Source organism: Callithrix jacchus, chromosome 12 (assembly GCF_049354715.1).
Source record: "Callithrix jacchus isolate 240 chromosome 12, calJac240_pri, whole genome shotgun sequence".
NCBI lineage: Eukaryota > Metazoa > Chordata > Mammalia > Primates > Cebidae > Callithrix > Callithrix jacchus.
Genome location: NC_133513.1, coordinates 40,496,693 through 40,524,135, shown reverse-complemented (window position 1 = coordinate 40,524,135; position 27,443 = coordinate 40,496,693). Strand labels below are relative to the sequence as shown.

At 37.2% G+C, this 27,443-nt stretch overlaps 1 protein-coding gene across 15 annotated transcripts in view; it reads left to right on the top strand.

Moving 5' to 3' along the window:
* The window catches only part of MAPK8 (mitogen-activated protein kinase 8), a 130,573-nt gene that overhangs the window by 61,301 nt on the left and 41,829 nt on the right, over positions 1-27,443 (top strand). For all 15 annotated transcript variants that reach the window (XR_013524833.1, XR_013524831.1, XR_013524832.1 and 12 more), the window contains one exon: positions 24,956-25,126. Coding sequence is in view for 12 of the 15 variants with exons in the window: in XM_009009570.6 (XP_009007818.1) it covers positions 25,005-25,126 (122 nt within the window). In the remaining 3 variants the exon portion in view is untranslated. The remainder of the gene's footprint in view (positions 1-24,955; positions 25,127-27,443) is intronic.

Genomic DNA, 27,443 nt, shown 5'->3' with positions numbered 1-27,443 from the left:
ATAAAAATAAAACAGTAGGTATCAAAAGAAGAAAGGTTTGAAACACTCAATATTAAAATAGGATCACAGATCATTGTAAAATAATTAGTCATTTAGCCACAGTGATAAGTTAACCAATTTTAATAAGTCAAAACCTATACTCTTTGATAGGAGACTCCATCAAAGAGTAAATTTGAGGAGACTGTTAAAGAGTAAGATTCTATCAAAGACGCAGTTTTCTAAATAAGACCTAATAAAGGCAGCATGAGCCCAAGCAAATCTTTTTCTTTTTTCATTGTAGTTTACTCAAAAGTAAGCAAAATATTTTACTATCTCCTTTTAACACTACATGAAAATCTTGTTCAAAAGAGAAAACCAAATCCTACCTTTGTGTCAGTATATTATTAATATTTATTAAACCTAATTTTAATAAAATCTTACAGTAAATGGATCCATCTGATCCCAGTTTTGACTAGAAAAGATTTTCATAAATGTTTTATAACCTCTTACAGTTTTATTTTTTCTTTCTCCAACTTTTTAAATTTAATTTTAGCTGTATCATGTAAATTTTGAAACAATCTTTAAATAACTTCTAAACTAGACAAAATTACTTTTCCTTTAACAAAACCCACACCCTCCTTTCTTTTATAATTTTCTTCACCAAAACACAGCCTACTTTCCTTGTATGCTTTGCATAGAGAAGTATTTCCCTTGTATCTAGTGCTTTTAATTACATATATTAACTACAATTTTAACTCTTAGATGTTTTAATTTCAAATGAAAAACCTAGGAAGTAAGTAATATTTAACTGTTTTCTATCAGTATTTGTAGACACATGATTTCATGGTTTTATAGAAAGATACTTCTATAAAATATCAATGATACTACTTTTTTGTTTATTAACAGATCTAAATATATTTAGCTTTTCTATACCATGTAAAAACAAAATACCAAATTTTGTAAACTAAAACATATCTAATAATTAATGTTTTTGTATCTTAATGTATGTAGAAATAACTCAAACATTTTATGATTATTGCTTTATTAAAACTAACATGACTTTCAAACTTTAAACTACTGAAAATAGTTTTATAATTATTACTTTATGATTATTAAAAACATTTAATGATTACTTTATTAAACCTAACATGACCTTAAAACTTTAAATTACTGAAAATAGTACTGCAACACAGGTACCCTCCCTAATGTCTTCTTCAGTCATACTAAGTCCCAAGTACCCATGTGGCACCCAAATATGGTTATGAAAGGGCAGGGACTGTCTGGGTACTGGATTTACATACCAATTATAGAGCCCAGGACAGAACTTGAAAGATAATGTCTGACTCCTCCCACCATAACCAGGAGATACAGCCAGGCCAGAGAGAGTGCCACATATGTCCCCAGTCCTCACTTGTTTAGAGCACAGAATCTAATGACCCTAATATATAAGCTCACAGACAAGTCAAATAAGTATCGAATATATCACAGAAGCAGCTCTTTTATGAGCTTCAGACATCTAGTAGAGAAAGCCTAAACCTTTCTGACCAGCAGACCCAGGCAAAAATGTCTGATTATGTTTAAAACTGACAAGACTGAAGGCATTCTAATTTTGTTTTACAAACAATTAAAAAACTAGTTTTATTTCTCAAAGATTACTAAAGTCACATGAACTTGAAAAATATTTGGGATTATTAAGCTATGAGCATTGATTTGTCAATTTGGTACTAAGTAGACAATATACAAACAGATCTGTACACATACATACATAAAAATACAAACATAAGTGAAGATTTCATAGCTTTGATTTTAAAATTCTGTCCATGAGACAGGTAAAACTCACTATTTTAAAAGGACATTGGATTCAAACTTCATAAATAGAACAAGTTCAAGTTTATTGCATATGCCTGAAGCCCTTACCAAGGCTTAAAGAACAAATAGCAAATTTATATTTCAAGCACAGTGAAGAACGTAATCTTTCCAAAAGACCAATTCAGTTTTACTCTATCTTTGGCAAAAATTATGTTAACAGAATCCAAAAGAGTAAAACAGAAGGTCTTTCTTCTACAGCAACATATATATATATATCTCCCCTAAATGTCAGTTTTTAATTAAGCTAATTTCTGGCTATGGAGCTCTTTTAAAGAAAAACAAGTATTTTCAAATTTTTTATCAGATTTTAGCTGGAATAAACAGCCAGTATTCCTGGCTTCTGTCTTTGGTTTTTCCATTTTAACCAAAAGTGCCTTTCCAAGTGACACTCCAAAACCAATAAGCTTAAGAAAAGTTTTTTTGACCTGACCAAGGATGCACAAGGCATCTCCAAGAGGTGCAAAGCAGCCCTCACAAGATCCAGAATCACCCGAAAGACAGTTTAAATAGTGAAAGTCTTCAGCCACAAGCTGTAATCCACATTTTTGCCTGGTCATCCTCTCTAGGGTTTCAGCTGACCACAGAGAGAAGACAGGAAAATTAAAAGCTGTTCATGGAAGGGAAAAGGATCAGTAGCAAATGGGTACCCTAAAGGACCAAGAGTCATATTGTAGTAATTGAAAATAATTCAGATTCTTATAAATGTTTCTCTCTGAGCTAAAGATATTAACCAAGGAAAGGAATTTTTTGTTGTTCTAAAGAATTTTAACTCTGTTTTAGATCTTAGCTGGAATGCTGCTTGGCTAATTCCTGCATGTTAACATTTCAAAGACGTGATAAGATTTATCTCTCCAAGGGACTGTGAAGTCCATCTGGGTGTGTAAGGATATCGTCAGTGTAATTCATTAGTCTTGATTTTGAAAAAAAAAAAATTGTTAGATCTGTATTTGTATAATCTCAGTAGTGTCATTCTCATTTTGTAGTTGCACTGTTTGCTCCTTTTGTTCCAAATTTAAATACATTTCCCTGTTTTAGACTATTAGTCTTCCAGTTACCTGTTTTATTGCCCTAAGCAATTGTTAGGTTCTTCTAAAGGAATGAGGGTGGGAAGATTTAACCCAAGTAGTACACTGTACAAAGGTGCCTTTAAATCTCAGCCTTCTTTCATATGTAAAAACTCATAAAACTTTATGGAAATTTATGAGTATCAATTTTTCTTAGATTTTAATTTAAAATATTTGAGTACCTTGGAAAATAGAATATTCTTACAAAATAGTTGACCTATTTACTCAGTTGAATGTCATTGTGAAAATTGGCATTGCCTTACTGACACTAATAATCTACATGCAGCTGAGCGAGCCCAGAAGCCAGCTTTGGAATATTTTTGCCATTTTGAGTACAAAGTAATTTTAGAATCTTGGATACAAGCTAACTAAAGTGTTATGGTAATATCATACTGTATCATTTCTGTTACTTCTATTTGTTATTGTTTTAAAAGTAGCCAAAAACTCAGGATTGTAGCTCCCAGTGAAAGTGCAGAGGGTAAGTGGACGCTGCATTTCCAGACGGATCTTTATTGCCCACAGACCAGGAGACTCCCAGGTGTAGGAGCCCCATGGGCTGCCAGCACAGCTGTTTTGGCCGGGGCCGCAGCACAGTGGCACTCCGTACAAAATACACTGGTCTGGTTGCCCTGTTAAACCGGCAATTTGAGATTTGGGAAGGCAGATTAGCACATTCATCTGATTAAACGGGACTTAAACAGTAAGCCAGGCCAGGAGATTCCCGGGCAGCGATGTTGTTTCAGCTGGCGCAGTGGGTCGCTGCATGGGAAATCACAGAGATCCCGGTGCCCTTTCAGCAGGTGACTGAAATACCTGGGAGAGAGTCAACAGTTCAACTTAAAAAAAAAAAAAAAAGGGCTCTGAGGCAGGGAGCCAGGTGATCAGGCTCGGCGGGTCCCACCCCCACAAAAACAAACAAAACAGCAATTGGAAATGCTCGGGGTTGAGAGTTTCACCACAAGCACAGCTGGACCCAGGACAGTGCAGCTCAGTTGGGGAGGGGCGTCTGCCATTACCGAGGCACTCCACCCCTACAGAGGTACTCTGCCATTGCTGACACACCCTGCTGTTGCCAAGGCAACCCGCCATAACAGAGAGAGTCTACCATTACAGAGGTGGTTCACCATCACCATGGCAATTCTAACCACACCCATATAAACAGTACTACAGGGAATTACACACGGCAGCAGGGCAGAGCCCACAGCAGCAGGACGATGCCCAGAGCAGTTCAGCATAGCCTCGGCAGGCAGGCAGTGACTAGACTGCCTCCTTGCTGGGCAGGACAGTGCAACAGATACTCATAAATAAAGCCCTAACTCCCCAGGACAGAGCACCTGAGGAAAAAAAGGGGCTTTATGAGTTCTGCATCAGACTTAAACGTACCTGACTAGCAGCCCTGAATGAACAACGGAGCTCACAGCTCAGCACTTTAGCTCCTATAAAGTACAGACTGTCTCAAGCATCTCCCTGACACCCGTATATCCAAAGAGTCACCTCACAAAGGACTGATCAGACTGACATTTGACAGACATCATTATGGGACAAAGATAGCAGAAGAAACTGGTAGCAACCCTCACTGTTCCGCAGCTGCTACAGGTGTTCCCCAGGCAAGCAGGACCTGGAGTGGACCTCAGCAGTCCTACAGCAGAGAGGCTAGACTGTTAGAAGGAAAACTAAGAAACAGAAATACTTCATCATCAACAATCTGGACGTCCACTCAGAGACCCAATTGGAAAGTCAGCAACTACTAAGACGACAGGTGGATAAATCCACAAAGATGGGAAGAAACCAGCACAAAAAGGAGGAAAACACCCGAAACCGGAACACCTCGCTTCCTACAAAGGACCACAATCCCTCACCAGCAAGGTAACAAAGCTGGACGGAGAATGAGTGTGATGAAATGACAGAATCAGACTTCAGAAGGTGGGTAATGAGAAACTTCCGTGAGCTAAAAGAACACGTTCTAACTCAATGCAAAGAAACTAAGAACCTTGAAAGAAGATTTGAGGAAATGATAACAAGAATGCACAACTTAGAGAGGAATATGACTGAATTGATGGAGCTGAAAAACACAACACGAGAACTTCGCGAAGCATGCACAAGTCTCAACAGCCGAATTGACCAAGCAGAAGAAAGGATATCAGATGTCGAAGATCAACTCAATGAAATAAGACGAGAAGGCAGGATTAGAGAAAAAAGCGCAAAAAGGAATGAACAAAGTCTCCAAGAAATGTGGGACTATGTGAAAAGACCTAATCTACATTTGATAGGTACCTGAATGTGATGAAGAGAATAAATCCAAGCTGAAAAATACTCGTCAGGATATTATCCAGGAAAATTTCCCCAACCTAGCAAGGCAGGCCAATATTCAAGTCCAGGAAATACAGAGAACACCACAAAGATATTCTGCAAGAAGAGCAACCCCAAGGCGCATAATCGTCAGATTCACCAGGGTTGAAATGAAGGAGAAAATGCTAAGGGCAGCCAGAGAGAAAGGTCAGGTCACCAACAAAGGGAAGCCCATGAGACTCATAGCAGATCTCTCGGCAGAAACCCTACAAGCCAGAAGAGAGTGGGGGCCAATATTCAACATCCTTAAAGAAAAGAACTTTCAACCCAAAATTTCATATCCAGCCAAAGTGAGCTTCATAAATGAAGGAAAAATAAAATCCTTTGCAAACAAGCGAGTACTCAGAGATTTTGTCACCACTAGGCCTTCTTTACAAGAGCTCCTGAAAGAGGCACTACACATAGAAAGAAACAACCAGTACCAGGCATTCCAAAAACATACCAAATGATAAAGAGCATCAACAAAATGAAGAATCTGCATCAACTAATGGGCAAAACAGCCAGCTAGCATCAAAATGGCAGTATCAAATTCACACATAACAATATTAACCCTAAATGTAATTGGTCTAAATGCACCAATCAAAAGACACAGACTGGCAAATTGGATAAAAAGCCAAAACCCATCGGTGTGCTGTATCCAGGAAACCCATCTCACATGCAAGGATACACAAAGGCTCAAAATAAAGGGATAGAGGAAGATTTACCAAGCAAATGGAGAGCAAAGAAAAGCAGGAGTTGCAATTCTCATCTCTGATAAAATAGACTTTAAAGCAACAAGGATCAAAAGAGACAAAGAAGGACATTACATAATGGTAAAAGGATTGATACAACAAGAAGAGCTAAGGATCCTAAATATATATGGACCCAATACAGGAGCACCCAGATACATAAGGTAAGTTCTTAATGACTTACAAAGAGACTTAGACTCCCACACAATAATAGTGGGAGACTTTAACACTCCACTGTCAATATTAGACAGATCAACCAGACAGAAAATTAATAAGGATATCCAGGACTTCAACTCAGACATGGAACAAGCAAATTGATAGACATTTACAGAACTCTCCACCCCAAATCCACAGAATATACATTCTTCTCAGCACTACATCATACCTTCTCTAAAATTGACCACATAATTGGAAGTAAAGCACTCCTTAGCAAATGCAAAAGAATGGAAATCATAACAGTCTCTCAGACCATAGTGCAATAAAGTTAGAACTCAGAATTCAGAAACTAACTCAGAACCACACAGCTTCATGGAAACTGAACAACTGGCTCTTGAATGTTGACTGGATAAACAATGAAATGAAGGCAGAAATAAAGAAGTTCTTTGAAACCAACGAGAACGAAGATACAACATACCAGAATCTCTGGGACACATTTAAAGTAGTCTCTAGAGGAAAATATATAGCAATAAGTGCCCACATGAGAAGAGTGGAGAGATCCAGAATTGACACCTATGGTCAAAATTGAAAGAGCTAGAGCAGCAAGATCAAAAAACTCAAAACCTAGCTGAAGACAAGAAATCACTAAGATCAGAGCAGAACTGAAGGAGATATAGACATGAAAAACCCTTCAAAAAATCAATAAATCCAAGAGCTGGTTTTTTGAAAAGATCAACAAAATAGACAAACCACTAGCCAGATTGATAAAAAAGAAAAGAGAGAATAACCAAATAGATGCAGCAAAAAATGATAAAGGGGAAATCACCACAGATTCCACAGAAATTCAAACCATCATCAGAGAATATTATAAACAACTCTATGCACATAAACTAGTAAACCTGGAAGAAATGGATAAATTCTTGGACGCTGTGTCCTCCCACTCCTAAACCAGGAGGAAGCTGAAACTATGAATAGACCAATAAAAAGGTCTGAAGTTGAGGCAGCAATTAAGAGCCTACCACACAAAAAAAGCTCAGGTCCAGATGGGTTCACAGCAGAATTCTGCTAGACACCCAAAGAGGAACTGTTACCATTTCTTATGAAACTATTCCAAATAATTCAAAAAGAGGGAATCCTTCCCAAATCATTTTATGAGACCAACATCATCCTGATACCAAAACCTGGCAGAGACTCAACAAGAAAAGAAAACTTCAGGCCAATATCCATGATGAACATAGACGCAAAAATCTGCAATAAAATACTGGCAAGCCGATTGCAACAGCACATCAAAAAGCTTATCCACCATGATCAAGTAGGATTCATCCCGGGGATGCAAGGCGGGTTCAACATACGCAAGTCTATAAACATAATTCACCACATAGACAGAACCAAAGACAAAAACCACATGATTATCTCAATGGATGCAGAGAAGGCCTTTGACAAAATTCAACAGCCCTTTATGCTAAAAACCCTCAAGGAACTCGGTATTCATGGAACGTATCTCAAAATAATAAAAGCTGTTTACGACAAACCAACAGCCAATATCATACTGAATGGGCAAAAACTGGAAGCATTCCCTTTGAAATCTGGCACTAGACAAGGATGCCCTCTCTCACCACTCCTATTCAATATAGTACTGGAAGTTCTAGCCAGAGCAATCAGGCAAGAAAAAGAAATAAAGAGTATTCAATTAGGAAAGGAGGAAGTCAAATTGTCTCTATTTGCAGACGACATGATTGTATATCTAGAAGACCCCATTGTCTCAGCCCAAAATCTCCTGAAACTGATAAGCAACTTCAGCAAAGTCTCAGGATACAAAATCAATGTGCAAAAATCACAAGCATTCGTCTACACCAATAACAGACTGAAAGAGAGCCAAATCAAGAACGAACTGCCATTCACAATTGCTACAAAGAGAATAAAATACCTAGGAATACAACTAACAAGGAACGTAAAGGACCTCTTTAAGGAGAACTACAAACCACTGCTTAATGAAATAAGAGAGGACACAAACAGATGGAGAAACATTCCATGTTCATGGTTAGGAAGAATCAGTATCGTGAAAATGGCCATACTGCCCAAAGTAATTTACAGATTCAGTGCTATCCCCATGAAGCTACCAATGACGTTCTTCACAGAACTGGAGAAAACCACCTTAAACTTCATATGGAACCAAAAGAGAGCCCGCATAGCCAAGTCAATTCTAAGCAAAAAGAACATGGCAGGAGGCATCACAGTACTGGACTTCAAACTATACTACAAGGCTACAGTAATCAAAACAGCATGGTACTGGTGCCAAAACTAGATATAGACCAATGGAACAGAACAGAGGCATCAGAGGCAGCACAACATGTCTACAACCATACAATCTTTGAATAAACCTGACAAAAACAAGCAATGGGGAAAGGATTCACTATTTAATAAATGGTGTTGGGAAAACTGGCTAGCCATGTGCAGAAAGTAGATATTGGACCCCTTCCTGACACCTTACACTAAAATTAACTCCAGATGGATTAAAGACTTAAACATAAGACCTAACACCATAAAAATCCCTAGAAGAAAGTCTAGGCAAAACCATTCCAGACATAGGAGTAGGCAAGGACTTCATGAGCAAAACACCAAAAGTATTGGCAACAAAAGCCAAAATAGACAAATGGGACCTAATCAAACTCCACAGCTTCTGCACGGTAAAAGAGTCATTAGAGTGAATCGGCAACCAACAGAATGGGAAAAAATATTTGCAGTTCACCTATCTGACAAAGGGCTGATATCCAGAATTTACAAAGAACTAAAACAGATTTACAAGAAAAAAACAAGCCCATTCAAAAGTGGGCAAAGGATATGAACAGACACTTTCCAAAAGAAGACATACATGAGGCCAACAAACATATGGAAAAATGCACATCATCACTGGTCATTAGAGAAATGCAAATCAAGACTACATTGAGATACCATCTCACGCCAGTTAGAATGGCGATCATTAAAAAATCTGGAGACAACAGATGCTGGAGAGGATGTGGAGAAATAGGAACACTTTTACACTGCTGGTGGGAGTGTAAATTAGTTCAACCATTGTGGAAGACAGAGTGGCGATTCCTCAAGGACCTAGAAATAGAAATTGTATTTGACCCAGCAATCCCATTACTGAGTATATATCCAAAGGACTATAGATCGTTCTACTATAAGGACACATGCACACGAATGTTCATTGCAGCACTGTTTACTGTAGTGAAGACCTGGAACCAACCCAAATGCCCATTGATGATAGACTGGACAGGGAAAATGTGGCACATATACACCATGGAATATTATGCAGCCATCAAAAACGATGAGTTCATGTCATTTGTAGGGACATGGATGAATCTGGAGAACATCATTCTCAGCAAACTGACACAAGAACAGAAAATGAAATACCACATGTTCTCACTCATAGGCACGTGATGAACAATGAGAACACGTGGACACAGGGAGAGGAGCACTACACACTGGGATCTATTGGGGGGAATAGGGGAGGGACAGCAGGGGGCGGGGAGCTGAGGATGGATAGCATGGGGAGAAATGCCAGATGTGGGTTAAGGGGAGGAAGGCAGCAAATCACACTGCCGTGTATGTACCTATGCAACTATCTTGCATGTTCTGCACATGTACCCCAAAACCCAAAATGCAATTAAAAAAATAAAAATAAATAAAAGTAGCCAAAAATGGCCAGGCACAGTGGCTCACAACTATAATTTCAGCATTTTGGGAGGCTGAGGCAGGAGGATTGCTTGCCAGGAGTTCAAGACCAGTGTACAACAGAGCAAGACGTCATCTCTGTTGAAATTAATATATTTTAAAGTAGCCAGAAACATTTACCTACTTTATTGCCAAGGATATGGCTATAAAGTCTTGAGATCTTTAATAAATAACTTGAATGTGTGAATGATGTCTTGGAAACGAGTTCTGAATTAGGTTACTGATTTTATGTGTCTGTCACTATTTAGCTTTAGATCCTCCTCAAAATGTAGAAATTGTTAAGGGACAATTTCTTGTTGAGACAATTTCTGTCATAGCATCGTTTTGTGGTTAGAACATAGTAAACCTCAAATAAGCTCACTTAAGAATTAATTCTATTTTATGAATAGGTCTTAAAAAATCCAATTGTAGAAGTACAAACCAGGCCTCCTTCGCTCCTTTGTGGGTTGGGGTCAGATTCTCCTAGAAGAGAGGGCAAGCTAGGTATGATTAGTGTACTTACTAGAAAGAACAGTGAAGTGGCCAGGGCAAACAGAGTTGTCTCTTGGCTGTTATAATTTTTTTTCTGGACTCATGGGCAACTAAAGAAACATGCTAATTAATGCTGATGCTTAAAGGATTTGCCCTCTACTTTATTATGGAGGATCTGTGGGAGTAGGACTGTTACGTCTTCTTTATAAGAAAGAAGTACAGAAAAGGGAGAAAGAAAGAGAAAAAAATAATCTTTAATATAATGGGGAATCATCTGGAAAGAGCTCAGATTAATTTTTATAAAATTTTGTAAGATTTTATAAGATTATATATTTTTATAAGATTATAACCTCTTCTTGGAAACCTCATTTTTAAAATACTTATGGTGGTGACATTTTATTATGCATGAATTTAGCTTTTGAATATCCAGCTGTGCATTTCTTGACAGATAAAATGACATTTTCAGTAGTACAGACAATTCTGCCCCTTCAAGGAAGTTTATGCCCTTGCAGATGAGAATCTGCTGTTCCCTCTTAGTTTCTACGTGTCTCCCATTGGATGAGCATGTCATGTATAGTGTAAATAGCTTAAATAGAATCATGGCCCTAAATGTTATTGTATTAAATGTTACATTATGATTTAAGGAGATTTTAGGGATAATTTTGACTATGGCAGTTTTGTGGATTATTTGGAAGAGTGGAATTTTGTGCACTCTGGGCTTGAGTCTAAAGTTAGTGTGTAAAGCCAAAGTCATAATCACCCTTGGAAGTTCCTTAACTCATAAAAGTCAATATGAAATCTTTTGTGTACATACACACTGTTGAGCATTAATTTTTATGTACATTTAAATTGGAGAGTCACTAAGCCAGACTGAAAGGCAAAAGGAAAGTATACAGGTGTTGTGTATTTACTCAGCTTTAAAGATGGTATAGGTAAGGCTATTCTAAAACGTTCCTTCTTGCCTACTGGCTTTACTTCATTTTGTTTTAATAATAAACTTCCTGAATCTTAATTCATACTAATGGGGTATTTGTTGTGAAAAGTTCAGGAAGTCGTTAGCCTTACCTTTTTGTGAGATAGCTTTTGAAATCAGTTGTTTAAATTCTAAGGTTAGCCATTAAGTAAGTTTATGATAAAACTTTGTTTTATTGTAGTTTTCATTATTTCCCTTTTCTTTTTCTTTGGTATTTTAGTAACATCACTTTTAAGAAGTCTTTCTTCTCATCTCAATTAAAGGAGGCAAAGGAAGAGATTTGGTCATTCAACTAAAGTAGAAAGAGAGGGAAATGGTATGCCCCTCTAGTTTTGTGGTTGCTGTGGGAATCAATGTTAAAACTCCATGAAGAGGATAAAAATGGGACCATTAACTGGAACCTTATCAATGAGACATTCTCTTTCTAGAGCTTTTACTGTTCCAGCATATTCCCCCCAGTTTTAAGAAGATAACCTACACTCTTTATCTGTCTCTTCAGTATATAATCTCAATTATGAGATAACAAAATAATTTCTCTTTAATAATATGCCCTGGGTAAGAATGGAAGTAAAATTCCAGTTTTCTTCATTTGGTGCTAGTGTCAGCAGTGACGGAAACATAGGCTGTCTCAGAATGGGCGCTATAGTGCATGCTCAGACCTGGGCTGGCTTACTCTTCATATGGCTCTGCTGCCTTATTATAGAGGAGGAACCACAAAGTCCAAGATGGGTACTGCATTCACACCACTCAGTAGGCAGTCTCCGAGGGAAAGAAGAAAAGCGTATGTCCTGAGAGACATAAATGGCTAATCAGCCATAGTTTATTTTTGGGAAGGGAGGAAGAGGGGATTACCCTAGGATGCACCCTATATTTCACATATTGTTTCTACTACTTTTGGTTACACTGTAGACAAATACGTAGTCAGAATAGGCCTTCTTAATGCAGGATGTAGGGGTATTTCTATATTTATTAATTAAAATATAGTTTAAAAATGAACTTTGAAAATACCTGGAACTGAAATAGATGCATTTTCATGGTAGCAGCTGAGATCTGATCTAAAGATCAATTGAGAGCTAACAAGGAGTGAGGTTAAATTTAAGCTTATTACTCTTTTAGGGAAATGATGTAAGGGAGGGTTGAGGCCAAGGAATTCTGACTATAGTCTGAAAGTAGTGAGTCTTCATTAGTTAGACCTAACCTCTTAGTGCTCACTATGAGCCCTCACCTTAAAGATTATTACTGCTTGTTGCTTATTGACGAAGCAGTTACTTAGCAGATCCTGTAATATGTGGTTCTGCCACTTTGTCCATAACTGATTAGACCAGGGCAGGCCTCTGGCCCAAGGCGAATGGCATATGAAGTGGCCTGGTGTGAAAACTGCATAAACAGCAATGATATGATTAAACTAATCTTTCTCTTTCTCTCCTGTAAACTACTCCTTGAGAGGAGAATGATAGGCAATTCATAATGGGAGCTTAAAGTAACAGTTTGTTCACTTGTTCATTGACTCATTCAACACTTTTGAATGTCTGTTAGCCAGGTACTCCTCAAGGCACTGGTGATTTATTCTTGAACAGAACAAAATTCATGGTTTCACAAAACTTGGGTTTGAGTGGGACAGATAATAAGCATATACTAGAATGTCAACCGTGGTGATATGAAGAAGAGTGACATGGGGTGAGGGGAGAGTGTGCTTAAAGGGGAATTTGGATAGGCTAGTCATGTAAGGCATCTCTTAGGAGCTGTATTAAGAGATTTATTATAAGGAATTAGTTCATGTGGGTGTGGAGGTTCATAGGTCCCAAGATCTGCAGTTTGCAAGTTGAAACCCGGGAGAGCTGATGATACAATGCCAGTTTGAGTCCCAAGGCCTGAGAACCAGAAGACTGAACGTAGTTCCAGTCCAAAGGCCAGTAGGCTCAAGGTCTAGGAAAAGCTGATGTTTCAGTTTGAGTCTAAAGACAGGAAAACACCAATGTCCAAGCTCAAGGTAGGCAGGAAGAGTTCCCACTTATTCTCAGGAAGGTCAGCCTTTTTGTTTTATTCAGGCCTTCTGATTGGATGAGGCCCACCCACATCACAGAGGGCAGTCTGCTTTACTCAGTCTATTTATATAAATGTTAAAGTTATCCAGAACACCCCCATAGAAACGCCTAGAATAATGTTTGAACAAATATATGGGCACCCTTTGTCCTAGACAAGTTGATGCATAAAATTAACCATCATAGGTAGTTCTGTTGGTAGCCACAGAACCAGGTTAAGTAAAAATAGATGGGTTCTAAGTTACCTCAGTGACTTATTGTCAGGATAGCCTGATGATTGGAGCCATCTTAAATTCTGAACCTTGTTATATTACCTGAATTATTTTCCAGGGTCTCTAGAGTCTGGCTGTATGGTAACATTGAATTCATTCTTTCCTCCTAGAGAAAGTTTTATGTAACTAGTTTAATCTATGTGTTTCTACGTTCGTTCAGGCTTGACAGCCTAGCCATTTTATGGATTGGTGGTCAGCCTGATACATAAAGATATCACAGAAATAAGCCTTGAGTCATAAAAACCTAATATAGCTCCCTCAACTTTGCTAATAAAAACACTGGCAAAGATAAATGAAACAATTTATTAAGTAATTTGTTACTTTTAAAAGATTTGCATTTGTGGTTAACTTTTTTAGCAGTTAATTTGTTCTAACTTTATGAAGAGCCTAAGTGTTTTGGAAATCTGAAGATGGAGGAGTTGCAGCCCTTGACCTCAGTAAGACCACAGTCTGACAATGAAATCTGCATAAGTAAATAAATATACAGCAAAGTAGTTTAGATGAGAATTTAGGTTAGAGCTGGTTTGAGTGGAAAAGGCTTATGAAGATCACATTTAAGCTAGTCTCAGAATTTGGATAGATACAAAAAGTGGTAAAAGTATTTCATGAAAAGGAAAGGGAAATGAACAAATGAGATATATCAGAGTTTGGGGGATGGTAGTTTAGCTTTGTTGACATAATTGTAGTCTTCTCACCCTAGTAGTAGTGACAGGTGAAATTTGAAAGTTTCAGCTGAACCTCAGTATTTCCATACTTTCGGTTGCACATTAATTCTTTTGAGCCTCAGATTACCCCATCGGTTAACTGGGATCTGAATTCTATAATAATAGTTCCTTTGTTTTTAATCTCAGAAGCCTTCCTGAATAGAGAAATGTGTCATCAGAAACCATGCCATTTCCTTCTCACACATACTGTTGCTGTTCAAGCTTAATAATGGAGATAGAAGTATATCAAATTCATCCTCCGTAAATCTCACCAGTATCCTTAATGCCCTTATCTTGGTGAATGTGGAAAAACTCAACTCAAAGTGATTTCTTCTGTTCTCTCAGTCAACACAATAATCACAGAAGACTCGTGTGACCAAATGATGGGTAGAGGGACTTCCCCACACACTAAGCAAGTGATGGGTTTTGCAGTGGACACCTGCTAAGTATCTTCCAATTCAATTGTGATACTATATACCTGGAGATAGCATGAGAACCCACAGGTTGAGGGCCCAGTCCCACAAGACTTAGTCCCCTCCCACCGCCTCCAGATAACAGTCTCAAGTCCGAAACTTCTCACTGACTGGCTCTAAGTTGAGATTCCCATACCCCTCTCTTTGGGTTAGATTTATTTGCTAGAGCAGCTTACAAAACTCAGGGAAACAGCTTTACCAGTTTATTATAAAGGATATTACAAAGGATGCAGATAATGAAATGCATAAGGTAAGGTATGGGGGAAGGGACACAGAGCTTCCAGGCCTTCCCAGGGTATGCCATCTTCCAGAAACCTCCATGTGTTCAGCTATGCAGAAGTTCCCTGACCCCTGTCTTCTTGAGCCTTTCATGGAGAATTTATTGGATAGGCATGTTTGACAACCATGTAGAAATGTGATTGGACAAAAGAGGGTGTACTCTAACACTAACAGGCCGAGTGGAGAAACCTACAAGCCTGTCTTTTCTGATTCTTGTCTTTCTGTGCAACATTCCTTTCTCAAGGGTATGGGACAGGACCCCTTTTGAAATGAGAGCCTTATGACCTGCAGTCAGAAAGGCAGGGGAAGATTAAGAGTCCTGCCTTGAGCTGGTGAAAGGAGGATATCAGAGAAAGGGATTTTGTTTTCTGAGGCCTAAAGCACCCCAACATCATCACAAAAGATTATAACAAGGTATATAGGAGTTAGGAGCCAGGAGCTGTGGACGAAAACCTATAGATATGTTCTCTTCATATATAATACGTAGGATTATATATGTTATTATTATATAGTATGCAATAGATAATATACTGTCACAATTGGAAATTGCACTTTCTGTCTCAGTCTCTTGATGGTACTTTTTTATGGCAGTGACACACCAGTATCTCCATCTGTATGGCCACACGTGTTCTGGATCTCATTCTTTTCTTCCTTTTCGAAAATGATATGCTATCTGTGAAACCTGTTTTCTTTCTCTCTCTCCCATTCTCACTCTTCCCCCTCTTTATTGGATCCTTTCTATTAGCATATAAACATGTTCAGGTTGTCTCTATATTATGGGCGTTGTACTATGCTATATTATATATCATCTAGTAATCTAATTATCCTCCCTTGACCACTCACTCTTCTTCATCTATTTCATCTTTGGTCTTCTTTGCTAAACTTCTCTAAAGAAGTAGCTATATCCAGTTTTCTTATTTCTAAAATCATTTTCTACTTACACCTCAGCTCATTTTAATGTAGCTTCTGCTGCATTTGCTCCACTCAGATGGCTTGACACCTCTAACAATCAGTGCTATTAGCTGTTTTGTTCTTTAACACACTCTCTTCCTCTGGCTTCTGCAGTGTGTTCTCCTTGTTTTCTATCTAGGTCTTTGGCTGCATCATCTCGGCTTCCTTGTCAGCTTATCTTTCTCCAATCACTCATTAAATGTGGTTTTTATACAGCTGAATCTTGTCTCTTTTTACTTACCACTATTTTCTGGAATAATTTGTCTCTCCTTGCTTCAGTAACAGTGACAACTCCTAATTTTCTTTCACCCAGACTACTCATCTGAGGTCCAGTTCTGTATCTGGTTACCAAATTGATAGCTCAGACTCAACAGGTTTAAGACTTATAACCTCTCTTCTTCCGTATGCTCTTTATCTTCAGGATTTTTTTTTTTTGGACTCACCTAGGTATATTTTTGAAGAACTCAATCTACCCCTTACATTGTAACCATAGGCATTTAATCATTGTAAGATTCAGTTTCATCATCTGTAAGATGGAAAAACTATAGTACCTTTCTTAGCATCAGACAGAATGTGAATATGAGGTCTAATATCAGGGACCAGATTTACCCTCCAGCTGTAAACAAATAGAAAACCCTCCTACGGCTGTTTTCAGGATTAAAATAGTACTTACAAAGCACTCGAAATAAATAGGCCCTCATATAAAGTAAGAGTTTTTTAAAGTGTCTGCTTTTATTATTGAATATGGATATGAAGTTATGGGATAAAGCTTAAAATGGTGCTTAAATGTTTATATTATAAAAAGAAGTTCTCAAATCAGTACTCTTAAGATTTTATTTTAAGAAACTAGAAGGAAGAATAGCTCCAAAACAAGCAATGAGAAGGAAATAAAGATAAAATAGGAAGAATTGAAATATAAAAGTGTAAAACATTAGAGAAAAATAAATTAGAATATTTTTTGAAAAGATCAATAATAGTGCTAAAATTCTAGCCAGACTGATTAGAAAAAAGAAAAGACACAAGTGAGATTAGTAGTAATGAAAGAGGAGACATGAGTATAGATTCTGTAGACATTAAATTGGACAACTTAGATTATTAAATGAGCAATTTCCTTGAAAAACACAAACTACCAAAGCCTATTTAAGAAGAAATAGTTGCCTCCTATGTTTAGAAAAGAATGTAGATTTATAATTAAAACAGTTCCTCAAAAAGAAACCAATTCATCATAGAAGACTTCACTGACATAGTCTATGAAACATTTGAAGATGAATTAATATCAGTTCCATACAGCCTTTCCGAAAAATGAAAGAAGAGGGAACATTTCTCAACTCATTTTATGTCAGCATTACTCTAATATGACAGAAAACTACAGACCAATATTCATTATAAAAATAGATAGAAAAATCTTCAAAGGAATTTTAGCCAGCTGATTCAACATACAAAAAACATAGACGATAATTTATAATCAAGTGAGATTCATTCCATGAATACAAGGGTGGTTTAACATTTGAAAATGAGTGTAATTTGCCGTGTGAACCAACTATGAAAGAAAAACTATATGATTATCTCAGTATATTCAGAAAAGTTTTTAACAGAATTCAGTACCTGTTAATGATAAAAAGTCTCAGTAAACTAGGATTTAAAGGGAGTTTTCTTAACCTGTCTGTTAAAGGACAACTGGTAAAGTCTTATATATATCATGCTTAGTGATGAAAGACTGAATGCTTTCTCTCTTAAGATAATGAACAGGGAATGATGTTTGCCCTCATCACTTCTATTCAGCTTTGCGTGATAATTATAGTTAGATTTTCGATTACTAGCATTGGATAATTGGAAATTTAAATAAAAATACTGGCATTCAAAATATTAATGCTTACGGAGAAGTTAAACAAAATTATGTAAGGCCTGTATATTAGAAGTTATACAGGCCTATGTAAACAAGTATCATGTCTGTGAATCAGAAAACTCAAAACTGCTATAATGCCATTTCTCCTCAAATTGATGTATGCCATAAATGCAATTCCAGTCAATATCTTTGCAGGCTTTTTTTTGTAAAGATTAGCGAGCTAATTCTGATATTTATATAAAAATTCAGAGGACCTAGAATAGCTGACGTTTTTGAAAAAGAACAAAGTTTAATGACTTAAATTGCCTGATTTTCACACTTACTAGTAAGCTGCATTACTCAAGACAGTGTGGTTTTGGCCTAAGGATAAACATGATTAATGGTATAGAAAATAGTTCAGAAATAGGCCCATACACATATGTTTATCTGATTTTCAGCAAAAAATACTAAGGCAATTCAGTGGAAGAAACTGGTAGTCTTTTTAACAAATAGTTTTTGGACAATTGGACATATGTATGCAAAACAATGAATCTTAACCTTTAAGTGGACAATGATTTCTTACACATACGGGACCAAAGTATAAAAGAAAAAATAAACCAGTTGTACTTCATCCAAAAAACCTTTTGATTTTCAAAAGTCATTGTTAAAATAATTTCTAACAAAATCTTAGCATTATTTTTTGTAGACGTGGACAGATTTCTTCTAAAATGTATACAGAATTATGAAGTAATTGGAAACAACTTTGAGTAAGAAGAATAGAGCTGGAAAAATCACACTACCTGATTCTAAGACTTAACATACAGCATTATACTCAAGACACTGTGGTATTGATCAAAAGATAGATCAGTGAAACAGAATTAAAGGTCCACTAGACCCATACAAGTAGAGCCAACTGATGTTTGACAAAGATGCAAAAGCAATTCAGAGAGGAGAAGTTACGCTTTTTACAACCAATGGTATTAGAATAGGTAGATATCCATAACCAAAGAAATAAAGTGTGACTTAAAATTCTTATACAACAGTTATCATAGATGTAAATGTAAAGTGTAAACTATAAAACTTTTATAAGAAAACGAAGGAGAAAATGGTATTAGAATAGGTAGATATCCATAACCAAAGAAATAAAGTGTGACTTAAAATTCTTATACAACAGTTATCATAGATGTAAATGTAAAGTGTAAACTATAAAACTTTTATAAGAAAATGAAGGAGAAAAAAAATTTTCATTTTTTTTTTTTTTTTTTGTGTGTGACACAGAGTCTCCCTCTGTTGCCTAGGCTGGAGTGCAGCGGTCTTGTCTCAGCCTGAGCGGCTGGGACTACTGGCGTGCACCACCATGCCTGGCTAGTTTTTTGTATTTTTAGTAAGACAGGGTTTCACTATCTTAGCCAGGATGGTCTCAATTTCCTGACCTCATGATCTACCTGCCTCAGCCTCCCAAAGTGCTGGGATTACAGGCGTGAGCTACCGCGCCCGGCTGGGAGAAAATCTTTTTGATCTAGGGCCAGGCAAAGATTTCTTGCACCAAAACCAGAATCCATAAAGGAAAAAAATATAATAACTTGGACTTCATCAAAATGAAAAACTTTTACTCTGTGAAAGACACTGTTAAGAGTATAAAAAGGCAAGCCACAGATTGAGGGAAAATATTTGGAAATTGCATATCTGATAAAGAATGTGTATGCAGAATATATTTTAAAAGTCTCTAAACAATAGGAAATAAGACAATCCGATTAGAAAATGAATAAAACACTGAACAGATGCTTCATCAAAGAGCATATACAGATGACAAAGAAACACATGAACAGATGATCAACATCATTAGCTACTAGGAAAATGCAAATTTAAAGCCATTATGAGATATGACACACCTATTAGAATGGCTAAAATAAAAAGTATTGGCAGAACCAAGTGTTGGTAAGAATGTGGAGGAACTAGATCTTTCACACATTGCTGGTAGAAATGCAAAATGATACAGCACTCTGGAAAACAGTTTGCCAGTTTCTTGTAAAATTAAACATGGACTTACCATATCTTACTCATCAATACTTACCCTAAAGAAATGAAAACTTATATTCACACAAAAATGTATACACAAAGCCTTATAACAGCTTTGTCATAGAAAAAAGAGGTGAATGGATAACAAATTGTCATACATTCATATAATGAATAATATTCAGTAAGAAAAAGAGCAAGCTGGCCGGGCGCAGTGGCTCAAGCCTGTAATCCCAGCTACTCGGGAGGCTGAGGCAGAAGAATTGCCTGAACCCAGGAGGCGGAGGTTATGGTGAGCCGAGATCGCACCATTGCACTCCAGCCTGGGTAACAAGAGCGAAACTCCGTCTCAAAAAAAAAAAAAAGAAAAAGAGTAAGCTATTGATATACCAACACCTTGGAGAATCTCAAGGGTGTTATACTGAGTGAAAAAAGTCATTATACTGAGTGAAAAAAGTCAGTTTCAAAAGATTAAAAAGATTACATAGGGTGATTTTATTTGTATAACTTTTGTTTGTTTTGTTTTTGATTTTTTAGACCATCTCACTGTGTTGCCCAGGATAGTGTGCAGTGGTGCTATCATAGCTCACTGCAGCCTCTGACTCCTGGGCTGAAGTGATCCTCCTGCCTCAGTATCCCAAGTAGCTAGGACCACAGGTGTGCACTACTACCCTGGGTAATTTTTTTTTTTTTTTTTTACTTTTTTTATAGAGATGGGGTATTACTGTGTTGCCTAGGCTGGTCTCAAACTCCTGGGCTCAAGCAGTCCTTCTGCCTTGGCCTTCAAAAGTGTTAGGATTACAGATACGAGCCACTACTACCAACATAAAACATTTTTTAAATGAAATAATTATACTGACAAAGACCAGATCAGTAGTTGCCACAGGTAGAGTTGGGAGGAGTATGTGATTATAAAGGGATTATGGCATGAAGCTGCTTCTTCGAGGTGATGGAAATAGTTCAGGTTTTTGTTTGTTTTTTGAGATGGAATCTCATACTGTCACCCAGGCTGGAGTGCAGTGTATGGATCTTGGCTCGCTACAACCTTCGCCTCCAGGGTTCAAGCGATTCTCATGCCTCAGCCTCCCAGGTAGCTGGGACTACAGGCATGCACTACCACACCCAGCTAATTTTTGTATTTTTAGTAGAGATGGGGCTTCACCATGTTGGCCAGGCTGGTCTTGAACTCCTTACTTCAAGTGATCTGTCCACCTCGGCCTCCCACAGTGCTGGGATTACAGGAGTGAGCCTCCGCACCAGGCTGGAATAGTTCAGTATTCTGATTATAGTGGGAGATTTTACTAATATGTGTATGTGATAAACTTTTCTAGAACTATACACACATAGTCAGGGCATGTAAAAACTGGTAAAATCTAAGTAAAGTTTCTAGTTTGGTTAATAGTATTACACCAATGTTGGTTTCCTCATTTTGATAATTGTACTATGGTTTTCAAATGTTATTGCTGGGTGAAAGGTACCCAGAAATTCTGTAATATTTTTATAACTTCCATGTGAGCCTAAAATTATTTCAAAATAAAAAGACACTGTTAAGAAAATGAAAATGCAAGCCACAGACTGGGGAAAAAATACTTTAAAAAAATCTGATAAAGAATGTATATCTAGAATGTATAAATATGTCTTAAAACTCATAAGACAGTCATATTTTTATACTAGGGAAAATGACTGAATAGCTGTCTCACCAAAAATAATTACATAAATGGCATATAAGCCCATGAAAAGATGCTCAACCTCATTAGTTATCAGGAAATGCAAATGTAAACCACCATGAAATACCACTGTATACCCACTAGGATAGATAAAATTAAATGGCAATCAGAAGAATGTGGAGCAAGTAGAATGCTCACATATTGCTGGTGCAAATGGAAAATGATATGGCCACTTTGGAAGACAGTTTGAAAATTTCTTATAAAGTTAAACATAGGCCTCAGCAATTCCACTCCTAGATAATAAACCCAAGATGAATGAAGGAAAAAAGTGTGAAATTCATACTAGCATCATTTATAATAATCCCAAAACCGTAAACAATTGAAATGTCCAAGTGGTACATCCACACAATGAAATTTATTCCCTAGTAAAAGGACTCCAGCATGTATGAATCTCAAAATCATACAGAAAATGAAAGAAGCCAAACAAAAATTACATGCTGTATAATTTCATATATATGAAGATCTAGAAAAGTCACGATAACTAATTCAGTGTTTGCTAAGAGTTGGGTGGGGGTATTTGTAGAGAGTGGAGATTGACCATACAGGGAACATATTGAGGTAATGGAAATGTTTTGTATCATGATTTTCCTGAAGGTGGTTACGTAATTATGTATGTCTGTCACAACTCATCAAATTATAGAGTTAAAGTTGGTACAGTTTTTAGATCCCTTGCATGTGCTTTGTTTTCTGCCTAGAAAGCTCTCTCCTCTCCCTGCCTAATTAACTCATAATCAGTGTTCAGATCTTGTTTAATCATCATGTTGTCAGAAGTATCTGCTCCTGAGCCCAGACTGGCATATACTTCTCTGACATACTGCCCCTTTCCTGCATTGCCCTTACCACTGCTGTGGTTACAGTCAGGCAGATAAGCTGTCCGCTTAAGATCTGTTTTTTTGTCTTACTGCAACTCTGTGAGGAGCCAGATGCTGCTTACCATCTTGTTCATACTACATAGCATGGTGCTTAAATCAGATATTCCAGTGAAAATCGCATGACTTGAGTATAAGTCAGTAGTGAGTTCTCTGTCTTCTGTTCTTGGAAGTGGCAGCTGTGGCTTCTGCGAAGGGTACCACTAGCTGGGACTACCTGCTTAACCTTGGAGCCTGTCTGCCTGCCTCTGCCCTGCTCCTGGGGAGTTGTGACTATCCATGCTCAGCTGCCTGCCATAGCCTTTGTTCCCACTTCTTGTCACTATGAATCCCCCTCCTGTGGCTTGGCCACCCTGTTCTGAGAACAGAAAGGTGCTTTTCCTTGGTGTTATTCTTTTAGCAGAAAAGGAAACCTGCCTTAATGCATGTATGTTACTGGATCTACTCAGCTTTTTCTTTTTTTTCCAGCAAGTAGAGAAACTCTGAAACAGGTTTTTTGTTATCTGCTTTGGTAACAGTATGGTCAAGTCTTGTGAAGCACATCAGAGTTACCTCTTTCTCTCCTGAATATCTTAATCTTTTAGAGAGAGAAATACTACTCCTCCAAGTAAGGTTAGGAATCATAATCTGCAGGTAGTTTGAATGCTTAGGTGGAAGACTGTTTAACCTTCCAGAAGGTGAAAACACCATCAACCTTGTGCTCAGCCTCTGCGCTCAGCCTCTGCTCAATCTGCTTGTAGATTATCAGAGATCATTATTACTGTCTTCATGTCCTGGCAGACCCAGTTTCCAGGATACATGTGTAGAGTAATTCATAATAAACGGCCTGACAACCAACACTTTCCCTTCCACTCCTACCAGTTCTCTTCTTCCTTATTTCACTACTGGAATAAGTAGGAGGGAATTCAGGTTATGGTAGGAAAATGATTAGCATGAACGATACCTGTATGTGAGCATTCTATGAACATAGTTCAGTGTTTAAATCATTACCAAAGCTCCTTTCTTTATTACAGTCTATCTACTTAGGAAGAAGTTAGGAGGCTTGTCATTTCAGACAGTCTTCTCTGGAGAATTACATGACTACTAAAGCTAGTGATTTTGGAAGTGTTTCAAATCTGGACCTTTTAAAATGTATCCAAGTCTAATTCCTCATTTGTTTCTAGTTTATTTGTCCTTGGTTTTACAGCTTACATTGTTTGCAGTTTCCTGTTTAGTTTTTGTTTATTTTAAACTCCATTAGGCCTGAAACTCTTCATTGTTACTCTCTTTCATCTGAGTCATTGTAAGAGTCTCAAATGTCCTATTCCACTCTTGCTCCCCCTTTCTCCTGCAGTACAATCTCCATGTCTGTAGCAGCCAAGGATCAGGTCAAGGCATTCTCATGCTCTCCACACTCCACTCACTGGCTCACATTCTTACCTAGTTTGTGATCTGGCCCCAGGACATGCAGAATGCCTAGTAGGCAATTAATATTTGTTGATTTTTTTGTATTGTAAGTCATTATCAGGATTTCTTGGGGTAAGCATTATCTTAAAACCACACACACAAAAATAATTCTTTAGACTCAGTTGGTCTCATGATTTATTGTGGAGGTGAGGAATAGGTTAAAGCTGGCTTGCATACATTTTGGAATAGTCTCTTTTGTCTAGTAAGGATGGATAATGAGTTTGTTAATAACCAGTATTCGCATGGGTAGAAAAAGACTCTTGATTTTTAATCCTGTAAATAGTGAAAGAATGCTAGAAGTTGGATTGTACTTTTGATGCCTGAAGCAGGTTAGAATAGTATTGTTTTGTTTTGTATCCCTATATGCTAAGTAATTCTCTCTGTCTTCTTTCTATTTTGCTTCTGGTCCTTTCACCCATTATGGTCTCAGTATGTGTGTTACACCATGATGTTGCCTTGGCAGATCAGAGGATCTGTCATGGTGAAGGCACTATGATGCCTTTTGTTTTTGAGGCAAGGGTGACACGTGCTAGTCAATTTATTTCCATTTGTTGTTCCTCTCACTTGGCACTAAATGAGACTGTTAACCGTTTTTGAATGAGAGTATATAAATTTCTTACAGAATTAAGGTTTTAATTCCCTATGAAAAACACATGAGAAAGACTGGTTTTAAGTTTATTTTGAACTGTGGAATGATGTTAAAAACATGTTTGATTTTAATTATTTGCTTTCTTTTGTTAATCTTGTAGTAAGTTATTAATGTATTAATACTGGTAACTTCTATATTGGAGGAGGGATTTATCCTAATAAATAGTTGTTTTTAAAAAAGAAAAAACTATCTCTCATTCATATGGCATATGCTAATCAAGGCTCTGTGGTATTTTTTTTCTTATGTTTTGTAATGAAGCAGCTCTTTTCATGATCTGGCAGTCTGTGTTTCTATCAGTAAGTAAACAGAGTAAGAACTCAAGTTTTAAGATTAAAACAACTTCATTTTGTTAACATCACATTTTGTTCCATCTTGCAGCTTCTTGGTGAATTTTTGGATGAAGCCATTAAATTAATTACTTGCCATCATGAGCAGAAGCAAGCGTGACAACAATTTTTATAGTGTAGAGATTGGAGATTCTACATTTACAGTCCTGAAACGATATCAGAATTTAAAACCTATAGGCTCAGGAGCTCAAGGAATAGTATGGTAAGTTTTTCCTTCCAAAAATTAGGCAAAGAATCATTAACTGCTACCTTTCTCCTCATAATTTAGGTACCTTGGCAAATAAAAAAAAAGAAAAACCGTTCTACATGTGCACAAAGAGTCATGCAGAGGACTGGTGTTTGTGGCACCATCTATAATTTACCTCAAAAAATTAAATTAAAACTAAAAATTAAATGAAAACTAGTCTGTGGTAAATTGTTTGCTTCAGAGATCAATGGTCTTTTCTTTATTACTATTATTAAAGGTTGACTGTCCCTTACCTGAAATGCTTGGGACCAGATGTGTTTTGGATTTCAGATTTTGGAATATTTGCATTGATTGAGCATCTCAAATTCAAATCAGAAATGCTTCAGTGAACATTTCCTTTGAGCGTCATGTCAGTACCCCCAAAATTTGGATTTTCGAGTATTTTAGATTTCATATTTTCAGATTTGGGATAATCTGTGTTATTTGGAAGATATAACTATAAACTAGCATTGCCAATCACATTTTAAACTGTGATTAAATACTTGGTCATAAGCCATTGGAGACAAATATTTCTCTCAAGGAAGAATAAGTGATAGGCTTCTTAATTGCATGTATACATGTATTCCCATAGGTTATTGTTTCATAAGAAGCTTCACTTAATCACTTCCACAGTATAATGAAGTCTGGAATTTTGGAAATCTTATTCTACATTGGGGAGTGAAGTCAGCTAATATCTCACTGTATGTGTTTTAAAATTCATCCATATGTTTAAAATTGATAGACTAGCTAATTTCTACAAAGGGGCTCAGGCTATATCAGCATAATTCTTTATAAACTGAAATTCAGATCACTCCTTGGGGTAGTTCTGATACTGATTCCAGATCGCTAAATTAGCACAATAATAAACTGGTGTTTGGGGGAATTACAAACTTCACTCAAGAATAATTTCATTACCTCTTCATTGAGATAAATTTATTGCAGAGTCTATTCTAAACAAAATGTAAATCGTTAAGTGTTTATAATCTAGCACTTCTCCTAAGTTCTAGAAAAACCGTTCTACATGTGCACAAAGAGTCATGCAGAGGACTGGTGTTTGTGGCACCATCTATAATAGCTAAAATTAGAAATATCATCAAATCTATCAACAGAAGAATAACAAATTGTGATACAGTCATGCTATGAAATACTACATAACATTTAAAATGAACTGGAGCCATATGTGCCAACAAGGATAATCTCAGAAATGTAGTGCTGGGCTTTAAAGCAAGATGCAGAATAAATATATATACCTCCATACATTATTGTACCATTTACATGTAGCTTAAAATATGCAAAACAATACCATAGATGTATGGATATACATATATGTAGAAAAGATTAAAACATGCATAAACACCAAACTTAGGATATTGTTTATCTCTGAGAAAATGGAGAAAAGGAAGAAGGCTTGACCTATATATATATATATATATATATATATATATATATATATATATATTTTTTTTTTTTTTGAGACGGAGTTTCACTCTTGTGACCCAGGCTAGAGTGCAATGGCGCAATCTTGGCTCACCGCAACCTCCACCTCTTGGGTTCAGGCAATTCTCCTGCCTCAGCCTCCCAAGTAGCTGGGATTACAGGCACGTGCCACCACGCCCAGCTAATTTTTTGTATTTTTAGTAGAGACGGGGTCTCACCATGTTGACCAAGATGGTCTCGATCTCTTGACCTCATGATCCACTCGCCTCGGCCTCCCAAAATGCTGGGATTACAGGCTTGAGCCACCGCGACTGGCCGACCTATAATATTATACTTCCTTTTAAAACATTCAGAGCAAGCCAGGAGCAGTGGCTCACGCCTGTAATCACAGCACTTTGGGAGGCCGAGGTGGGTGGATCACAAAGCCAGGAATTCAAGACCAGCCTGGCCAACATGATGAAACCCCATTTCTACTCAAAATACAAAAATTAGCCGGGTGAAGTGGCATGTGCCTGTAATCCCAGCTACTCAGGAGGCTGAGGCAGGAGAATGGCTTGCTCCTTGGAGGCGAAGATTGTGGTGAGCTGAGATCATGCCACTGCACTCCAGTCTGGGCAACAGAGCAAGACTCTTGTCTCAAAAAAAAAAAATCAGAGCAGTTATGGTAACGTACTAAGATTTAATAAATTTGCATAATAGACTGACATTTATCTTTTCTGCGTTCTTGAAGTGATTTAGAATATCAGAAATTACAGAAGTTGGAGTCATTTTGTAAGCCATTTTGACTGGCTAGTTTTCTCTGTAACCAACCACATTTAACCAACCATAAATTAAATTTAAAGAAAATAATACTATA